Below are 14654 nucleotides of genomic sequence, written 5' to 3'. Positions count from 1 at the left end.
AACACTACAAAGGCCTGGGTTCTGTTTGAAAGATCATTTTGGAACCAATTACATGTAGTATTGTCAAATCCAATCTACTTCAGACACTTCAAGAAGACTCCATGATCCACAGAATCAAAAACTTGGGTTAAATCAATAAACAGAGCTACAGAATCTTGTTTGTTATCAAGGGCTGTGAAAATGTCATTTAAGACTTTTGTGCTTCCAGTGACAGTACTATGCCCTTTTCTACTACCCGACTGATAAGACTTCAAAATGGACCATTTATTTAGATAAATTGTAATTTGATTTGTAACTAACTTTTCTAAAACTTTTGCAAGACAACGTAATTTGGATATTGGCTGGAAATTGTTTACTTTTTTAGCTGTCTCACCTTTATGTAAAGGCAAAACGTGCATTTTTCCATAATTCTGGTATAAGTTCCATTTGAATTGATAAATTAAAAATATAAAAGAGAGATTGAATTAAATATGGGGCAGCTAGTAATAGAAGTTTTGGATCAAGGTCATCAGCTCTCATGGACTTCTTTGGGTCTATGGAGCGGAGTGTATTTAAGACCTTCATGTAAGTGAAAGGGCTTAAAGAGAAAATGTGACTCTTATCCGCTCAAGGTTCAGATTCAACATAATCAAGATTAGAAGGATTACCATTATTATCCAAAACATCACATGCAGAGACAAAAATGCCTATTAAAAGCATCAAATATTTCCTCTTTAAAATTTACAGTAGCTGAATCTAATAAAATTGGTAATGTATGAATACTAGGTTCTGAGGGGGATCTTACTGTCCTCTTGAACTTTGCCTGATTTCCATGACTCTCTGTCAGCGCAGATATGAAGTAAGAAGGTTTTGCCATTTTAACATTTATTTATTTTTTGCGAAAACAAATGCCCAATCCAAATCTGACATAGCCTGTGCAGTTTTCCAGGAAATATTTCTTAAATTTGCCATTTCTGTGTTGAACCAGGGATTGTTACAGTTTTTTATTCATTGTTTTTCTTTTTTTAGGTGCATGCTGGTCTACAATTTCATTAAATGTATGAATAAAAGAGTTTAAGGCCATATCAGGGTCAGGGAATGCTGGTGTTACCCTGATATCACTGTAATATAGGTCAGAGATGAAGGCTTGCTCATTGGAATGTTTATACGATCTTCACACCTTGACACACAGATGTATTTGAAATGTAAAAGTGAAAAAGACGCATCCAATAGGATAATGGTGTCTAAAATCTAGTGGAAAAACGCCATTCACAACAATGTGCCTTTATTTAAAGTTCTAGGGTCAGGCCTATTTGGAATAGAAATTAATTATGTGAAATTTAGGGCACTGCATAAATCCTTCAAAGTTTTGGACTCTGTTAATATTTATTATCGCCATTATTAGGACCTCATAAATTTCCAGTTCAGAAAGTATTATGAATAGATCATTAAGAGCATTTTTAGGTACTGAAGATGCACAATAAATACCAGCAATAGCCATGTTTTGATCAGGATCATTCCATAACTAACACAGACAGAGACAGAAATGGCAACAGCACCTCCTTTAGATTGCCAGTCACAACAAAAAAGGTATTGATTTGAATCCTGGGAATTAGGTTTGTTAGTAATACTGATGTCAACCATGACCTCCGATAATTCCTTTCATGTCTACAGGATAGTCTACATGAAATCTGCTCATTAATTACTTCTCATGCAGAATCTAAGGCAGTGGGCACCAGCTTTGTCAAGAGTGACACAAGACGCTCTTTATTGGATGTGTAAGGAGTCATTCAGTAGGCCTATTAGGTAAAGGCTCCAGCGTAAGTTTGCTATTGTCACTCAGCAGTTTATTCCCAGTCCTATGTAAATGAATGCCATCACTAGTAAACTGGTCGCACTGTCTCTAGTCAGAGATTATATGCAATAGGAGACCTGTGAAATCATTCTTAAAGATCCCTCAGTTTCCCTTATTGAGTTTTTGTGACCAAAGTAATGAAAGGTTGGGCCGTTACATAATAAATATATACACTTTATGTAGTAAATTTCTACACATATTCCATTCTCATAGCTTCAGAGGGGAACTGACAGACTGTTGTGAACATAATATGATTTTGATGGCCCAATTGAGATTGATCAACAAATAAAACATGAACAAAATAAAACTTTGCTGCTTTATTAAGACCAACTATGACTATGATTTTTAGCATTTAGATCTGGTCAGTTAATTACTTAAAGTGTATTGAGGTCTAATTTGGCTTCCGCGCAGTGATTTTGAACATTATGACGACATTTTAAAGGGTTTATTTTATATAATGGAGGGTTTAATTATCCTGGAAGGGCTTACTGTCCTTTGTGGAATAACATTTACACACTATTCATTAATGTTTTACATATTCAGCCAAATCTAAAGCAAAGAAAGATTCAAACATGGCCAATGGTCACATTTTTATATTACGCTTTTCCAACTTTTCTTTACATCAAGGAACAACTCATCCAAACACAGACACATTCATACACCAGTGCATGCAAAAGTAATGTGGGTCAAGTGTCTTGCCGATGGACACAAGGACAGCATTCATCTGTGGGAGTTTATTCGCACTGCTAGCCTGTTGGTCACTGGATCTGACCGCTTAACCAGTGATGTTGATGTTGAGAGGTGGATTTGAACCACCAACCTTCGTGTCACATATGATACGTGATACATATGATACATACTTTGCAATGTATTGCTAAATTCAAGAATTACACAATATAGTGTTATAAATACCAGTATTGTTTTGAAGCTATTGTTATAGCACAAAATCTAATCAGCTGTCATTAAGCACATAACTACAGTGGCTTGACATTGAAATGGTTATTAACTACATGAGTAATAGTAAAACATATTCTTATGTTGTAATTGTAATTAATACACCATTAACATTACCAAGCCCTTACAGTGTATTTGTATATTATTCATATGACAAATGAGGTCAGGTTGCTCATTGATCTACATTATAATCACATTTCATACAGGACAACATGGTGTGTAACTGTTCAAACATGGCCTTGCATAAAAGGATTAACACTGAATCAAAATGATATAAAAACAAGACTTTGAATACAATATATGCACTTCATAGATCTAATATTCTTCCATTAATTCATTCTTTAATGACGTTTCTTCACTTGACTGCCCTCAATGTAATGGCCTTTTGTCTTTTTACTTTGATAAGTTTCTTTATAGAGTCTTTGATTTCTTGCGTCTGTAGCACATATATGACAGGATTCAACAGAGGTGGCACCACTGATGTTAGTGAAAGGTTTATGATCCGAACATTTGGATCTAAAGCGGAACTTATAGTAAAAGTGGTCAAAATAGGTACAAAATAAATCGCCACAAGGGAAAGATGTGCAGAGCAAGTTTTAAATGCTTTTACTCGTTCTTGCTTTGTCATTATCTTGGCCAGTGCAATACTTATTCGGATATAACTTGCTAAAATAAATGCAAGAGGAAACCACAGAACAAATACAGGTATCAGTTTAGCTATAGTCCAATTCAGAGATAGGTCATTGCAACCAAGTGTTAAAATCTGACCATAGTCACAAAAATAACTTTTTATAACTAAAGAATCGCAAAATGAAACTCTTGTCAGGAGACCAATTGCTATTAACACACTTAGTATAACATAAATCCAGAAAAATGCAATTAATGTGGACATAAACCTGTGAGTGACTCTGGTTGTATAGTGCAGAGGTGAAATTACAGCAACAAGTCTGTCGTAGGAAAGAGCAACTAAGTTCAAGGCCTCCATGGAAAGGCAGGTGTAACAGAAAAACAAAAACGTTATGCACTCGTTGTAAGCGATACGATTGTGGTTGAACAGAAATAAGTCGAGAAGTTTTGGGACTAATGCGCAGATTTGGAGCAAATCACACAAGGCAAGATTAAAAACTGCAATGTATTTTGGAGTCTGTAGGTTATGATCCATAAGTATAAGAAGCATCACAAAAGCATTTCCAATAATAGAAAAGACAAAGACAAAAAATAGAAATACATAGTAATATTTCACATTTGGGATACCAATGAAACCTCGTATGATGAAAAAAGGTGGACGCACAAATGTGATATTTTTGCCCAAAGCAGAGTTAAATGAGTCCATTTTAAATATTACACATAAATGTACAGTATAGTAGTGAGTTTGAGAGGATGAAGAGGAGCAGCGAGAAAGGAAGACCTCATCTCAGGATGGTCCAATGGTCAATTTAAGAGAGTAATTAATTAACAAATCTGTGTCACCCAATGAAATTACGACTTTGGTCATTATTATTCATAATTACATACATGTATGAGGATTTTCAAAAGGGGTTGGACAATGGAAACATTCCAGTGAAAGGCCTTAACCCTAGCCTATTTGACTGAATATAATTGATTTGTTTATTTGTTGTAGGTCTGTTGGGTAGTAGATGAATAATACCATGATGTAAGACCAACCTGCGCACTGCCTGGGTTGATTACAAGAAAGACTATGACTTAATGCCACACACATGGATCACTGAATGCCTGGAGCTTTACAACATCAACAGGACTCTAAGAGCATTCATTGCAAGGTTGTAGAAAGCCACCATCAAATGTGGAATATACCAAGGAGACGCAGTGTCCCCATGGCTGTTCTGCATAGGTCTGGGCCCCCTCAATCAAATCATCAACAACACTGACTATGGATACCGACTTAGGAATGGGGTCACCATCAGTCACCTCCTCTACATGGATGACATCAAGCTGTACGCTAAGAATGAGCAAGACATCGACTCACTGATCCACCAGGATCTACAGCACAGACATTGGAATGTCATTCGGGCTTGAGAAGTGTAGCGGGATGGTTAGAAAGAGAGGGAAGGTAGCCCACACAGAAGGGGTCTCACTCCCAGAAGAAACAATAGCAGACACCGAGGACAGTTACAAATACCTTGGTATCCCACAAGCAAATTTCACAAGGACTAGTGACTATGAAACACACTGTCCAGGATGAAACATCCAAGATCCATAAGTACATCAAGGACAAGGCCCCAACAGATGCTCAACGAATGTCTCAAATGATGGAGTGCAAAGGAAGAGGTGCTGGAGGTACCATCATGGGAGGATAAGCCCCTGCATGGGATGTACCACCGGAACATAACTGAAGTGACTGATATTAAGAAATCCTACCAATGACTTGAGAGAGTGTCAAGAAAACTTTGTTCTCGACGCGCTGTTTACCCAAAAAGACAAGTGTTAGACTTTTCTTCAACTCTGAAGTATTACTTTCAGTAACAAGTGATGGGAACATCAGGAAAAAGGAACATGTAAAAGTAGAGAAATACTAGGGGCTTAAAGAAGAGCTGGAGAAGGTCTGGCAGTGACCCCCAAACTGAAGGATGATCCCAGGAAAAACATTAGACATCTCACTCCAGAAAAGTGCAGTACTAGGAACAGCAAAGATACTGCGCAGAACCCTCGAGCTCCCAGGCCTCTGGCAAAGGTCCCGAGCATGGAAAAAAGGATGAGGCCACCTGCTGAGGGTGAGAATTTTTGTTTCATATTATATAATATAATATAATATAATATAATATAATATATATATGTATATACATATACATATATATCACATTTAGTGGTGAGCTACTACTGCAGCCAGAGAAATCATTGGCTCACTGTGGCTTTTGTATGCAATTTATTGGGATACGTTTGTTTCTGTAATAAAATTTATAAGTGTTGTCTCTTTCAATTGATGTACCATTTAGTGTATAAAGATTTGAAGCTTTCACACCACTTCAATATTATTTAGAAAAAAATCATATACATAGTTTGATTTCCATTCAATGATACTGTAAGATTTATGTGAGAATTTTGGATTTCATTAAAATCATGTTGCAGTTTTAAAAGTGCCTGATCAGCAGAGGGAGCACTTGTATATACCACATCATCAGCTGCATTTAAATGTATGTGGCTTTCTCTTAAATTGTAACCAATGTAATAAAATTTTTTTTTTTTTAAATAGTAAAATGTAGGGGGCCCATAATGGAGCCCTGGGGCACTCCTTTACTTAAAGTTAGAAAATTTGATTTGAACCCATTGGCTACCACTGTCTGGGTTCTGATTTTGGAACCAATTACATGTAGCATTGTCAAATCCAATCTGCTTCAGACGCTTCAAGAAGACTCCATGATCCACTGGATCAAAAACTTTAGTTAAATCAATAAACAAAGCTACAAAATCTTGTTTGTTATCAAGGGCTGTGAAAATGTCATTTCAGACTTTTGCGCTTCCAGTGCCCTTTTCTGAAACTCAACTGATAATACTTCAAAATGGAGCATTATTTAGATAAACTGTAACTTGATTTGAAACAAATTTTTCTAAAACTTTTGCAAGACAAGGTAATTTAGATATTGCCCAGAAATGTTTTACATTTTTAGTTGTCCCTCCCTTATGTAAAGGCAAAACATGTGTAATTTTCCATAATTCCTATTATAACTGTCATTTTAATTGTTAAAATTGTGAATATGTAATGGAGGTTGAATTAAGTATGAGGCCGCTGGTAATAGGAGTTTCGGATCAAGGTCATCATCTCCCATGGACTTCTTTGGGTCTATGGAGTAAAGTGGATTAAGACGTCCCTTATAAACAGATGTGTCTTTTTCACATTTGTATTTTGAATACATTCAATCGGACAGCACCATTTCCTTCATACTGATGGGGTTTGTATGTTAAGATTACATCAATGAGTGTGCCTTTAGTTAAAGTTCTAGGGTCAGGCCTGCTCGGAATAAAAATGAATTGTGTGAAATTTAGGCCACTGCATAAATCTTTCAAAGTTTTAGACTCTGTAAATATTTATATCACCCATTATTAGGACCACATAATTTTCCAGTTTAGAAAGTATTATGAATAGATCATTAAGAGCATTTTTAGGTGCTGAAGGTGCACAATAAATACCAGCAATAGCCAAGTTTTGATCAGGATCATTACATAACTAACACGGACAGAGACAGAAATGGCAACAGCACCTCCTTTAGATTACCAGTCTAAATTTGAGAATTTTCTAAATTGGTTTCCTTATCATTTATTTTATTTGATTGCCAGGTTTCAGAAAATATATCTGGGTCTGTTTGATCTGCCAAGATTTTATTATAATCTAATTTAGATATGATACTATGTATATTCATATACATCATTCCCAGTCCCTTCCTTGTCTTGAAGTTTTGCATATCAGACAAAAGGAGCTCCTCAGAGATAATAGCCTTATTTGAGTTTGACTGGGATTTGATACTTGGGAATTCGGTTTATTAGTAATGCTGATGTCAGCACGTTACATGACCTCTGATCATTTCTTTCATGTTTACAAGATGTTATACATGAACTCTTATACATTGCACTTCTGACGCATTGTTTTCCCAACTTTAGAACCATGTCTATGAGAGATTAACTGCAATAAAAGACTTGTGAAATCTCTGGACAGATTCTTATAGACCCCTGGGATTTTCTTATTGAGGCTTTGTGACCAAATTCATGAATTCACATCCCTGTAATTGAAACAGGTAAAATAAGTCTTCAGTGAAAAACGTCAGAAACATGGTGATATCCTCAATCAAAATACAAAGCTTATATTATGGAGACACTTGAAACTTCATTTGTTCACATTAGTCTAGTCTGTTACAATAAAAATTACACTGTCACATAATAAATAAATTTAAAAAAAACACGCTATAAGTATATAGTAAAGTTAGGATATTGCATTGTCATAGCCTTCATAGCCTCAAAAGGGACCTGACAGACTGTTGTGAACATAATATGATTCTGATGGACAAATTTGGATAGACAAAAATGTTTACAAAATATGAAAAAAATATTAAACATTGTGTTGTTTTTTGTTTTTAAGAGTACACCATTAACATCACCAAGGCCCTACAGTGCATTTGTTTATTATTTATATGACAAATGAGATCAGGTTGCTCATTGATTTTCATTATTATAATCACATTTCATATATGACAACATAGAACTGTTCAAACATGGCCTTGCATAAAAGGATCAAATTTGACTCAAAATGACAAAAAAATGAATACAATATATGCACTTTAAAGATCTAATATTCTTCCATTAATGAATTATTTAATGCGGTTTCTTCACTTGACTACCCTCAATGCAATGACCTTTTGTCTTTTTACTTTGATAAGTTTCTTTATAGAATCTTTGATTTCTTGCGTCTGTAGCACATATATGACAGGATTCAACAGAGGTGGCACCACTGATGTTAGTGAAAGATTTATGATCCGAACATTTGGATCTAAAGCTGAACTTATAGTAAAAGTGGTTAAAACAGGTACAAAATAAATCGCCACAAGAGAAAGATGTGCAGAGCAAGTTTTAAATGCTTTTACTCGTTCTTGCTTTGTCATTATCTTGGCCAGTGCAATACTTATTCGGATATAACTCGCTAAAATAAATGCAAGAGGCAACCACAGAATAAGTACAAGTAACAGATTGGCTATTGCTCGATTCGGAGATGTGTCATTGCAACCAAGTCTGTACAGCTGGCCGTGATCACAAAAATAACTTTTTATAACTAAAGAATCACAAAATGAAACTCTTGTCAGGAGACCAATTGCGATTAACACAACTACTATGACAAAAATCCAGAAAAATGCAATTAATGTGGACATAAACTTGTGAGTGACTCTGGTTGTATAGTGCAGAGGTGAAATTATAGCAACAAGTCTGTCGTAGGAAAGAGCAACTAAGTTCAAGGCCTCCATGGAAAGGCAGGTGTAACAGAAAAACAAAAACGTCATGCACTCATTGTAAGCGATACGATTGTGGTTGAACAGAAATAAGTCGAGAAGTTTTGGGACTAATGCGCAGATTTGGAGCAAATCACTCAAGGCAAGATTAAAAACTGCAATGTATTTTGGAGTCTGTAGGTTATGATCCATAAGTATAAGAAGCATCACAAATGCATTTCCAATAATAGAAAAGACAAAGACAAAAAATAGAAATACATAGTAATATTTCACATTTGGGATACCAATGAAACCTCGTATGATGAAAAAAGGTGGACGCACAAATGTGATATTTTTGCCCAAAGCAGAGTTAAATGAGTCCATTGTAAATATTACACATAAATGTACAGTATAGTAGTGAGTTAGAGAGGATGAAGAGGAGCAGCGAGAAAGGAAGACCTCATCTCAGGATGGTCCAATGGTCAAGAGTCTATTTAAGAGAATAATTAATTAACAAATCTGTGTCACCCAATGACATTACAACTTTGGTCATTATTATTCATAATTACATACATGTATGAGGATTTTCAAAAGGGGCTGGACAATGGAAACATTTCAGTGAAAGGCCTTAACCCTAGCCTATTTGACTGAATATAATTGATTAGTTTAGGTCTGTTGGGGAGTGGATGAATAATACCATGATGACTTAAAGAGAGTGTCCAAAGGTGAGGCCAGTAGATCACTAATCACACTGCGCTTCAGTAAAACTGCAAAACATTTAATTATTTAGTTCTTACATATCTTTATGGTAATGGTAAATGGTCACATTTTTATATAGCACTTTTCCACCTTCAAGGCACTCAAAGCACTTTACAACAAGGGACCACTCACCCATTCACACTCACATTCACACACCAGTGTACGCAGACACTGAGGGCGAGGTGGGTTAAGTGTCTTGCCCAAGGACACAATGACAGCATTCATCTGTGTGAGCTAGAATCGCACCACCAACCTGTGGATCAGTAGATCTGACCGCTCAACTGATGATGCTTTTTAAGTCAAGCGGGATTTGAACGTCCAACCTTCGGATCAGTGGACAAACACTCTACCAACTGAGCTGCTGTTTCCCCCGACAGTAGCTCAGTTGTAAAACATAAATGTATTAATATAAGCTATACATAGAAATATATATGTATTAATATAAGCTATTTATCTTGCAGTATCAATAAAATGAATATCTGGTCTTTACACTCAAATTTAATGGTGAGCTACTACTGTAGCCAGTGCTGCTCTGGACATCAGTATGTAATGGTATCACTGACCCACTGCGATTTCTGAGTGTTTTAATGAAGGTGGCTTGATCAGTTAAATGTCTAATGTGTAATATTTTCTATTTTCATGGACACACATTTCTGTTCCTATTTTGTGGCCTTGGAGCCTTGAGTTAAGTGGGCCCTTTCTCTGGTCCAGCACAGTGGATCCACAGTACAGTTGAGTTGTGTGTTTGATGCTGTTGTTTGTGTGGGGAGCCTGTTCCCTGGTGTAGGTTCATAGGGAGTCTCTTGATGGCCTCATAATGAGCTGTTTGTGCTCATGATTGCACAGCTTAGTTACAGTCACTTCACTTTGGGAATCCAGACATGACACAATGACTCAAAATACTGATAAAACTTTCACTAGTGTCTCAGTCAAAGTGTGTCACACAGTTCAGGAAACTATCTTGGCCCACCCTATGTTATCCATTATGAGTTACAAAATGATCAATGCTCTTTGTTTGCAAGGGTCAAAAGACCTGGAAATGACATCTATAATGAGAAACTGAATCTTTTGTAGCTCTCTGTTTCTTTTAAACATGTGTAAATTAACACAGTACTAAATAATAATAATAACTAAATAATATGAAATGCCAACCACTGCAACATTTGATGTCATAGTTCATCACATTGTACAGTCAAATTAAGACGAATAAAAAAAAAGTTCTTTCATGATAGATACTTGCATGTGTACCAAAATACGTGTATTCATTGATTTGTTGTATTTGTGGTGTGTGCACAGGCACAAATGTTGAGGCAGCTGGATGGAGTTTGCCAGTTTTCTTAGTAGTTGTGCTCAAGAAAATACACACTGTACAGACAGGCATCACACTACTGTTACCGACTTATTACTATGTACCTAAACACATGCATGACACATCTCTCAGTATGATGCATTCACTGACTGCCTGTGTGCTGTTTTTAATTGTTATACAGTATTCTATTTATTAACTCATTTGTTTGTGCCTAAAATGTATGGACATATTAACTTAGTTTGATTGTGTGGTGCAGTTTCCAATGTACAATCAGCAGATCATATTGTATTACATTTTTATTGCGTTTATTGAATTTCTTTCTTTATCTTTATTTATACAGGGGAACCCAATGAGGGCACTTGGGCTTTCTTTTCATGGGCAGCCTTTTTAAATACAATACAAGCAGAAAAAAACTAAAGAAACACGTATTCAAGCCCATATAAAATATTAAAAGCAGATTCACGTGTGTATAAAAGTTTGTTACCAGATTAAATTGTGATTGTATCACCAAAGTGTCCAGTTTTGCTTTTCCTTGGAGTATATTCCATTTTTGTGAAGCAAAACAGCTAAATGCCTCCTTCCCGTCTCAGTTTTGGTGTGGCTAGTCCTTAGCTTTATGTAGTCAGGTGAAATAGTATTAAATGTTCTGTTATCAATGAATAACAAGCAGGTGAGGTATTCTGGCAGTTTTTGAAGTTGTCCCTTATAGATAAATTTCATACAGTGCTGTTCTCTTCTAATAGATAGTGATGGTCAACCTACTTTTTCACAGAGAAACAGTGATGGGTTTCAACTTCATCACCTGTAATAAAATGAAGGGCTGAGTGACATTGAATCCAACAATCCTTTCTGTAACTTATTTGGATACAGTATTTGTTTCTGTAATAAAATGCTCATTCTGATTTTAAACTGTTACATAATTCCGAGATATGTTTTCGTCAAGCAAAAACCCAAGATATTCATGTATATATGTACGTTTTTACTATATTTACGTTTTTAATTGATGTACCATTTAGTGTATAAAGATTTCTAGCTTGTGCGTCACTTAAATGTTTAGTTTTATTTGCATTCAATGACAGTGTGAGGTTTATGATAGAAGTTTGGATATCATTCAAATCAAAACAAAACAGCATCATCTGCATTTAAATGTATGTGACTTTCTCTTAAATTGTAACCAATGGAATAAAAAAATATATATAGTAAAAAGTAGGGGGCCCATAATTGAGCCTTGGGGCACTCCTTTACTTAAAGTTAGAAAATCTGATTTAAAACCACTGGCTACTATTGTGGAATTTCTAATAGTAAAAACACATACAAACAAGAGATACACCCATGCATAACGACAGATGGTATAATGAAGGTTAGATCAAAGAGATCCATAACAATGCGAGTAAAGATTTAGGGTAAAGAAAGCTATAACACTACAAAGGCCTGGGTTCTGTTTGAAAGATCATTTTGGAACCAATTACATGTAGTATTGTCAAATCCAATCTGCTTCAGACACTTCAAGAAGACTCCATGATCCACAGAATCAAAAACTTGGGTTAAAATCAATAAACAGAGCTACAGAATCTTGTTTGTTATCAAGGGCTGTGAAAATGTCATTTAAGACTTTTGTGCTTCCAGTGACAGTACTATGCCCTTTTCTACTACCCGACTGATAAGACTTCAAAATGGACCATTTATTTAGATAAATTGTAATTTGATTTGTAACTAACTTTTCTAAAACATTTGCAAGACAACGTAATTTGGATATTGGCTGGAAATTGTTTACTTTTTTAGCTGTCTCACCTTTATGTAAAGGCAAAACGTGCATTTTCCCATAATTCTGGTATAAGTTCCATTTGAATTGATAAATTAAAAATATAAAAGAGATTGAATTAAATATGGGGCAGCTAGTAATAGAAGTTTTGGATCAAGGTCATCAGCTCTCATGGACTTCTTTGGGTCTATGGAGCGGAGTGTATTTAAGACCTTCATGTAAGTGAAAGGGCTTAAAGAGAAAATGTGACTCTTATCCGCTCAAGGTTCAGATTCAACATAATCAAGATTAGAAGGATTACCATTATTATCCAAAACATCACATGCAGAGACAAAAATGCCTATTAAAAGCATCAAATATTTCCTCTTTAAAATTTACAGTAGCTGAATCTAATAAAATTGGTAATGTATGAATACTAGGTTCTGAGGGGGATCTTACTGTCCTCTTGAACTTTGCCTGATTTCCATGACTCTCTGTCAGCGCAGACATGAAGTAAGAAGGTTTTGCCATTTTAACATTTATTTATTTTTTGCGAAAACAAATGCCCAATCCAAATCTGACATAGCCTGTGCAGTTTTCCAGGAAATATTTCTTAAATTTGCCATTTCTGTGTTGAACCAGGGATTGTTACAGTTTTTTATTCATTGTTTTTCTTTTTTTAGGTGCATGCTAGTCTACAATTTCATTAAATGTATGAATAAAAGAGTTTAAGGCCATATCAGGGTCAGGGAATGCTGGTGTTACCCTGATATCACTGTAATATAGGTCAGAGATGAAGGCTTGCTCATTGGAATGTTTATACGATCTTCACACCTTGACACACAGATGTATTTGAAATGTAAAAGTGAAAAAGACGCATCCAATAGGATAATGGTGTCTAAAATCTAGTGGAAAAACGCCATTCACAACAATGTGCCTTTATTTAAAGTTCTAGGGTCAGGCCTATTTGGAATAGAAATTAATTATGTGAAATTTAGGCCACTGCATAAATCCTTCAAAGTTTTGGACTCTGTTAATATTTATTATCGCCATTATTAGGACCTCATAAATTTCCAGTTCAGAAAGTATTATGAATAGATCATTAAGAGCATTTTTAGGTACTGAAGATGCACAATAAATACCAGCAATAGCCATGTTTTGATCAGGATCATTCCATAACTAACACGGACAGAGACAGAAATGGCAACAGCACCTCCTTTAGATTGCCAGTCACAACAAAAAAGGTATTGATTTGAATCCTGGGAATTAGGTTTGTTAGTAATACTGATGTCAACCATGACCTCCGATAATTCCTTTCATGTCTACAGGATAGTCTACATGAAATCTGCTCATTAATTACTTCTCATGCAGAATCTAAGGCAGTGGGCACCAGCTTTGTCAAGAGTGACACAAGACGCTCTTTATTCGATGTGTAAGGAGTCATTCAGTAGGCCTATTAGGTAAAGGCTCCAGCGTAAGTTTGCTATTGTCACTCAGCAGTTTATTCCCAGTCCTATGTAAATGAATGCCATCACCGGTAAACTGGTTATTCCTCTTCCAGTTTCCACAAAAATGATCCACAAAAGAAATTCCTAGAGTACTGCAATAACCCTTCAGCCACATGTGAAGTTGGCAGATCCAACTACACTTCATATCACCGAAACTGGGTGATGGAATTGGACCAGACATTAAGCGTAATTTTCCTGATTTTAGCACTGTCTCTAGTCAGAGATTATATGCAATAGGAGACCTGTGAAATCATTCTTAAAGATCCCTCAGTTTCCCTTATTGAGTTTTTGTGACCAAACTAATGAAAGGTTGGGCCATTACATAATAAATATATACACTTTATGTAGTAAATTTCTACACATATTCCATTCTCATAGCTTCAGAGGGGAACTGACAGACTGTTGTGAACATAATATGATTTTGATGGCCCAATTGAGATTGATCAACAAATAAAACATGAACAAAATAAAACTTTGCTGCTTTATTAAGACCAACTATGACTATGATTTTTAGCATTTAGATCTGATGTCAGTTAATTACTTAAAGTGTATTAAGGTCTAATGTGGCTTCCGCACAGTGATTTTGAACATTATGACGACATTTTAAAGGGTTTATTTT

At 35.6% G+C, this 14654-nt stretch overlaps 2 protein-coding genes across 2 annotated transcripts; both read right to left on the bottom strand.

Annotated features, from left to right (window-relative positions):
- Nucleotides 1-3143: 3143 nt before the first annotated feature.
- Nucleotides 3144-4121, bottom strand: LOC117381632 (olfactory receptor 6C4-like). The gene has a single exon (XM_033978624.2). It carries the CDS (start codon nucleotides 4119-4121, stop codon nucleotides 3144-3146), a length of 978 nt encoding a protein of 325 aa, XP_033834515.1.
- A 4003-nt stretch (nucleotides 4122-8124) lies between these two features.
- Nucleotides 8125-9102, bottom strand: LOC117381631 (olfactory receptor 1-like). Its single transcript, XM_033978623.2, has one exon. The coding sequence runs from the start codon at nucleotides 9100-9102 to the stop codon at nucleotides 8125-8127; it is 978 nt and encodes a 325-aa protein (XP_033834514.1).
- Nucleotides 9103-14654: the final 5552 nt, after the last annotated feature.

Source organism: Periophthalmus magnuspinnatus, chromosome 14 (assembly GCF_009829125.3).
Source record: "Periophthalmus magnuspinnatus isolate fPerMag1 chromosome 14, fPerMag1.2.pri, whole genome shotgun sequence".
Classification (NCBI taxonomy): Eukaryota; Metazoa; Chordata; class Actinopteri; order Gobiiformes; family Gobiidae; genus Periophthalmus; species Periophthalmus magnuspinnatus.
This window is presented reverse-complemented; position numbering and strand designations above follow the sequence as displayed.

Bases quoted from the DNA above. Each gene is read 5' to 3' on its own strand.
- LOC117381632 (XM_033978624.2), bottom strand. From the start codon at position 4,121: ATGGACTCATTTAACTCTGCTTTGGGCAAAAATATCACATTTGTGCGT.
- LOC117381631 (XM_033978623.2), bottom strand. From the start codon at position 9,102: ATGGACTCATTTAACTCTGCTTTGGGCAAAAATATCACATTTGTGCGT.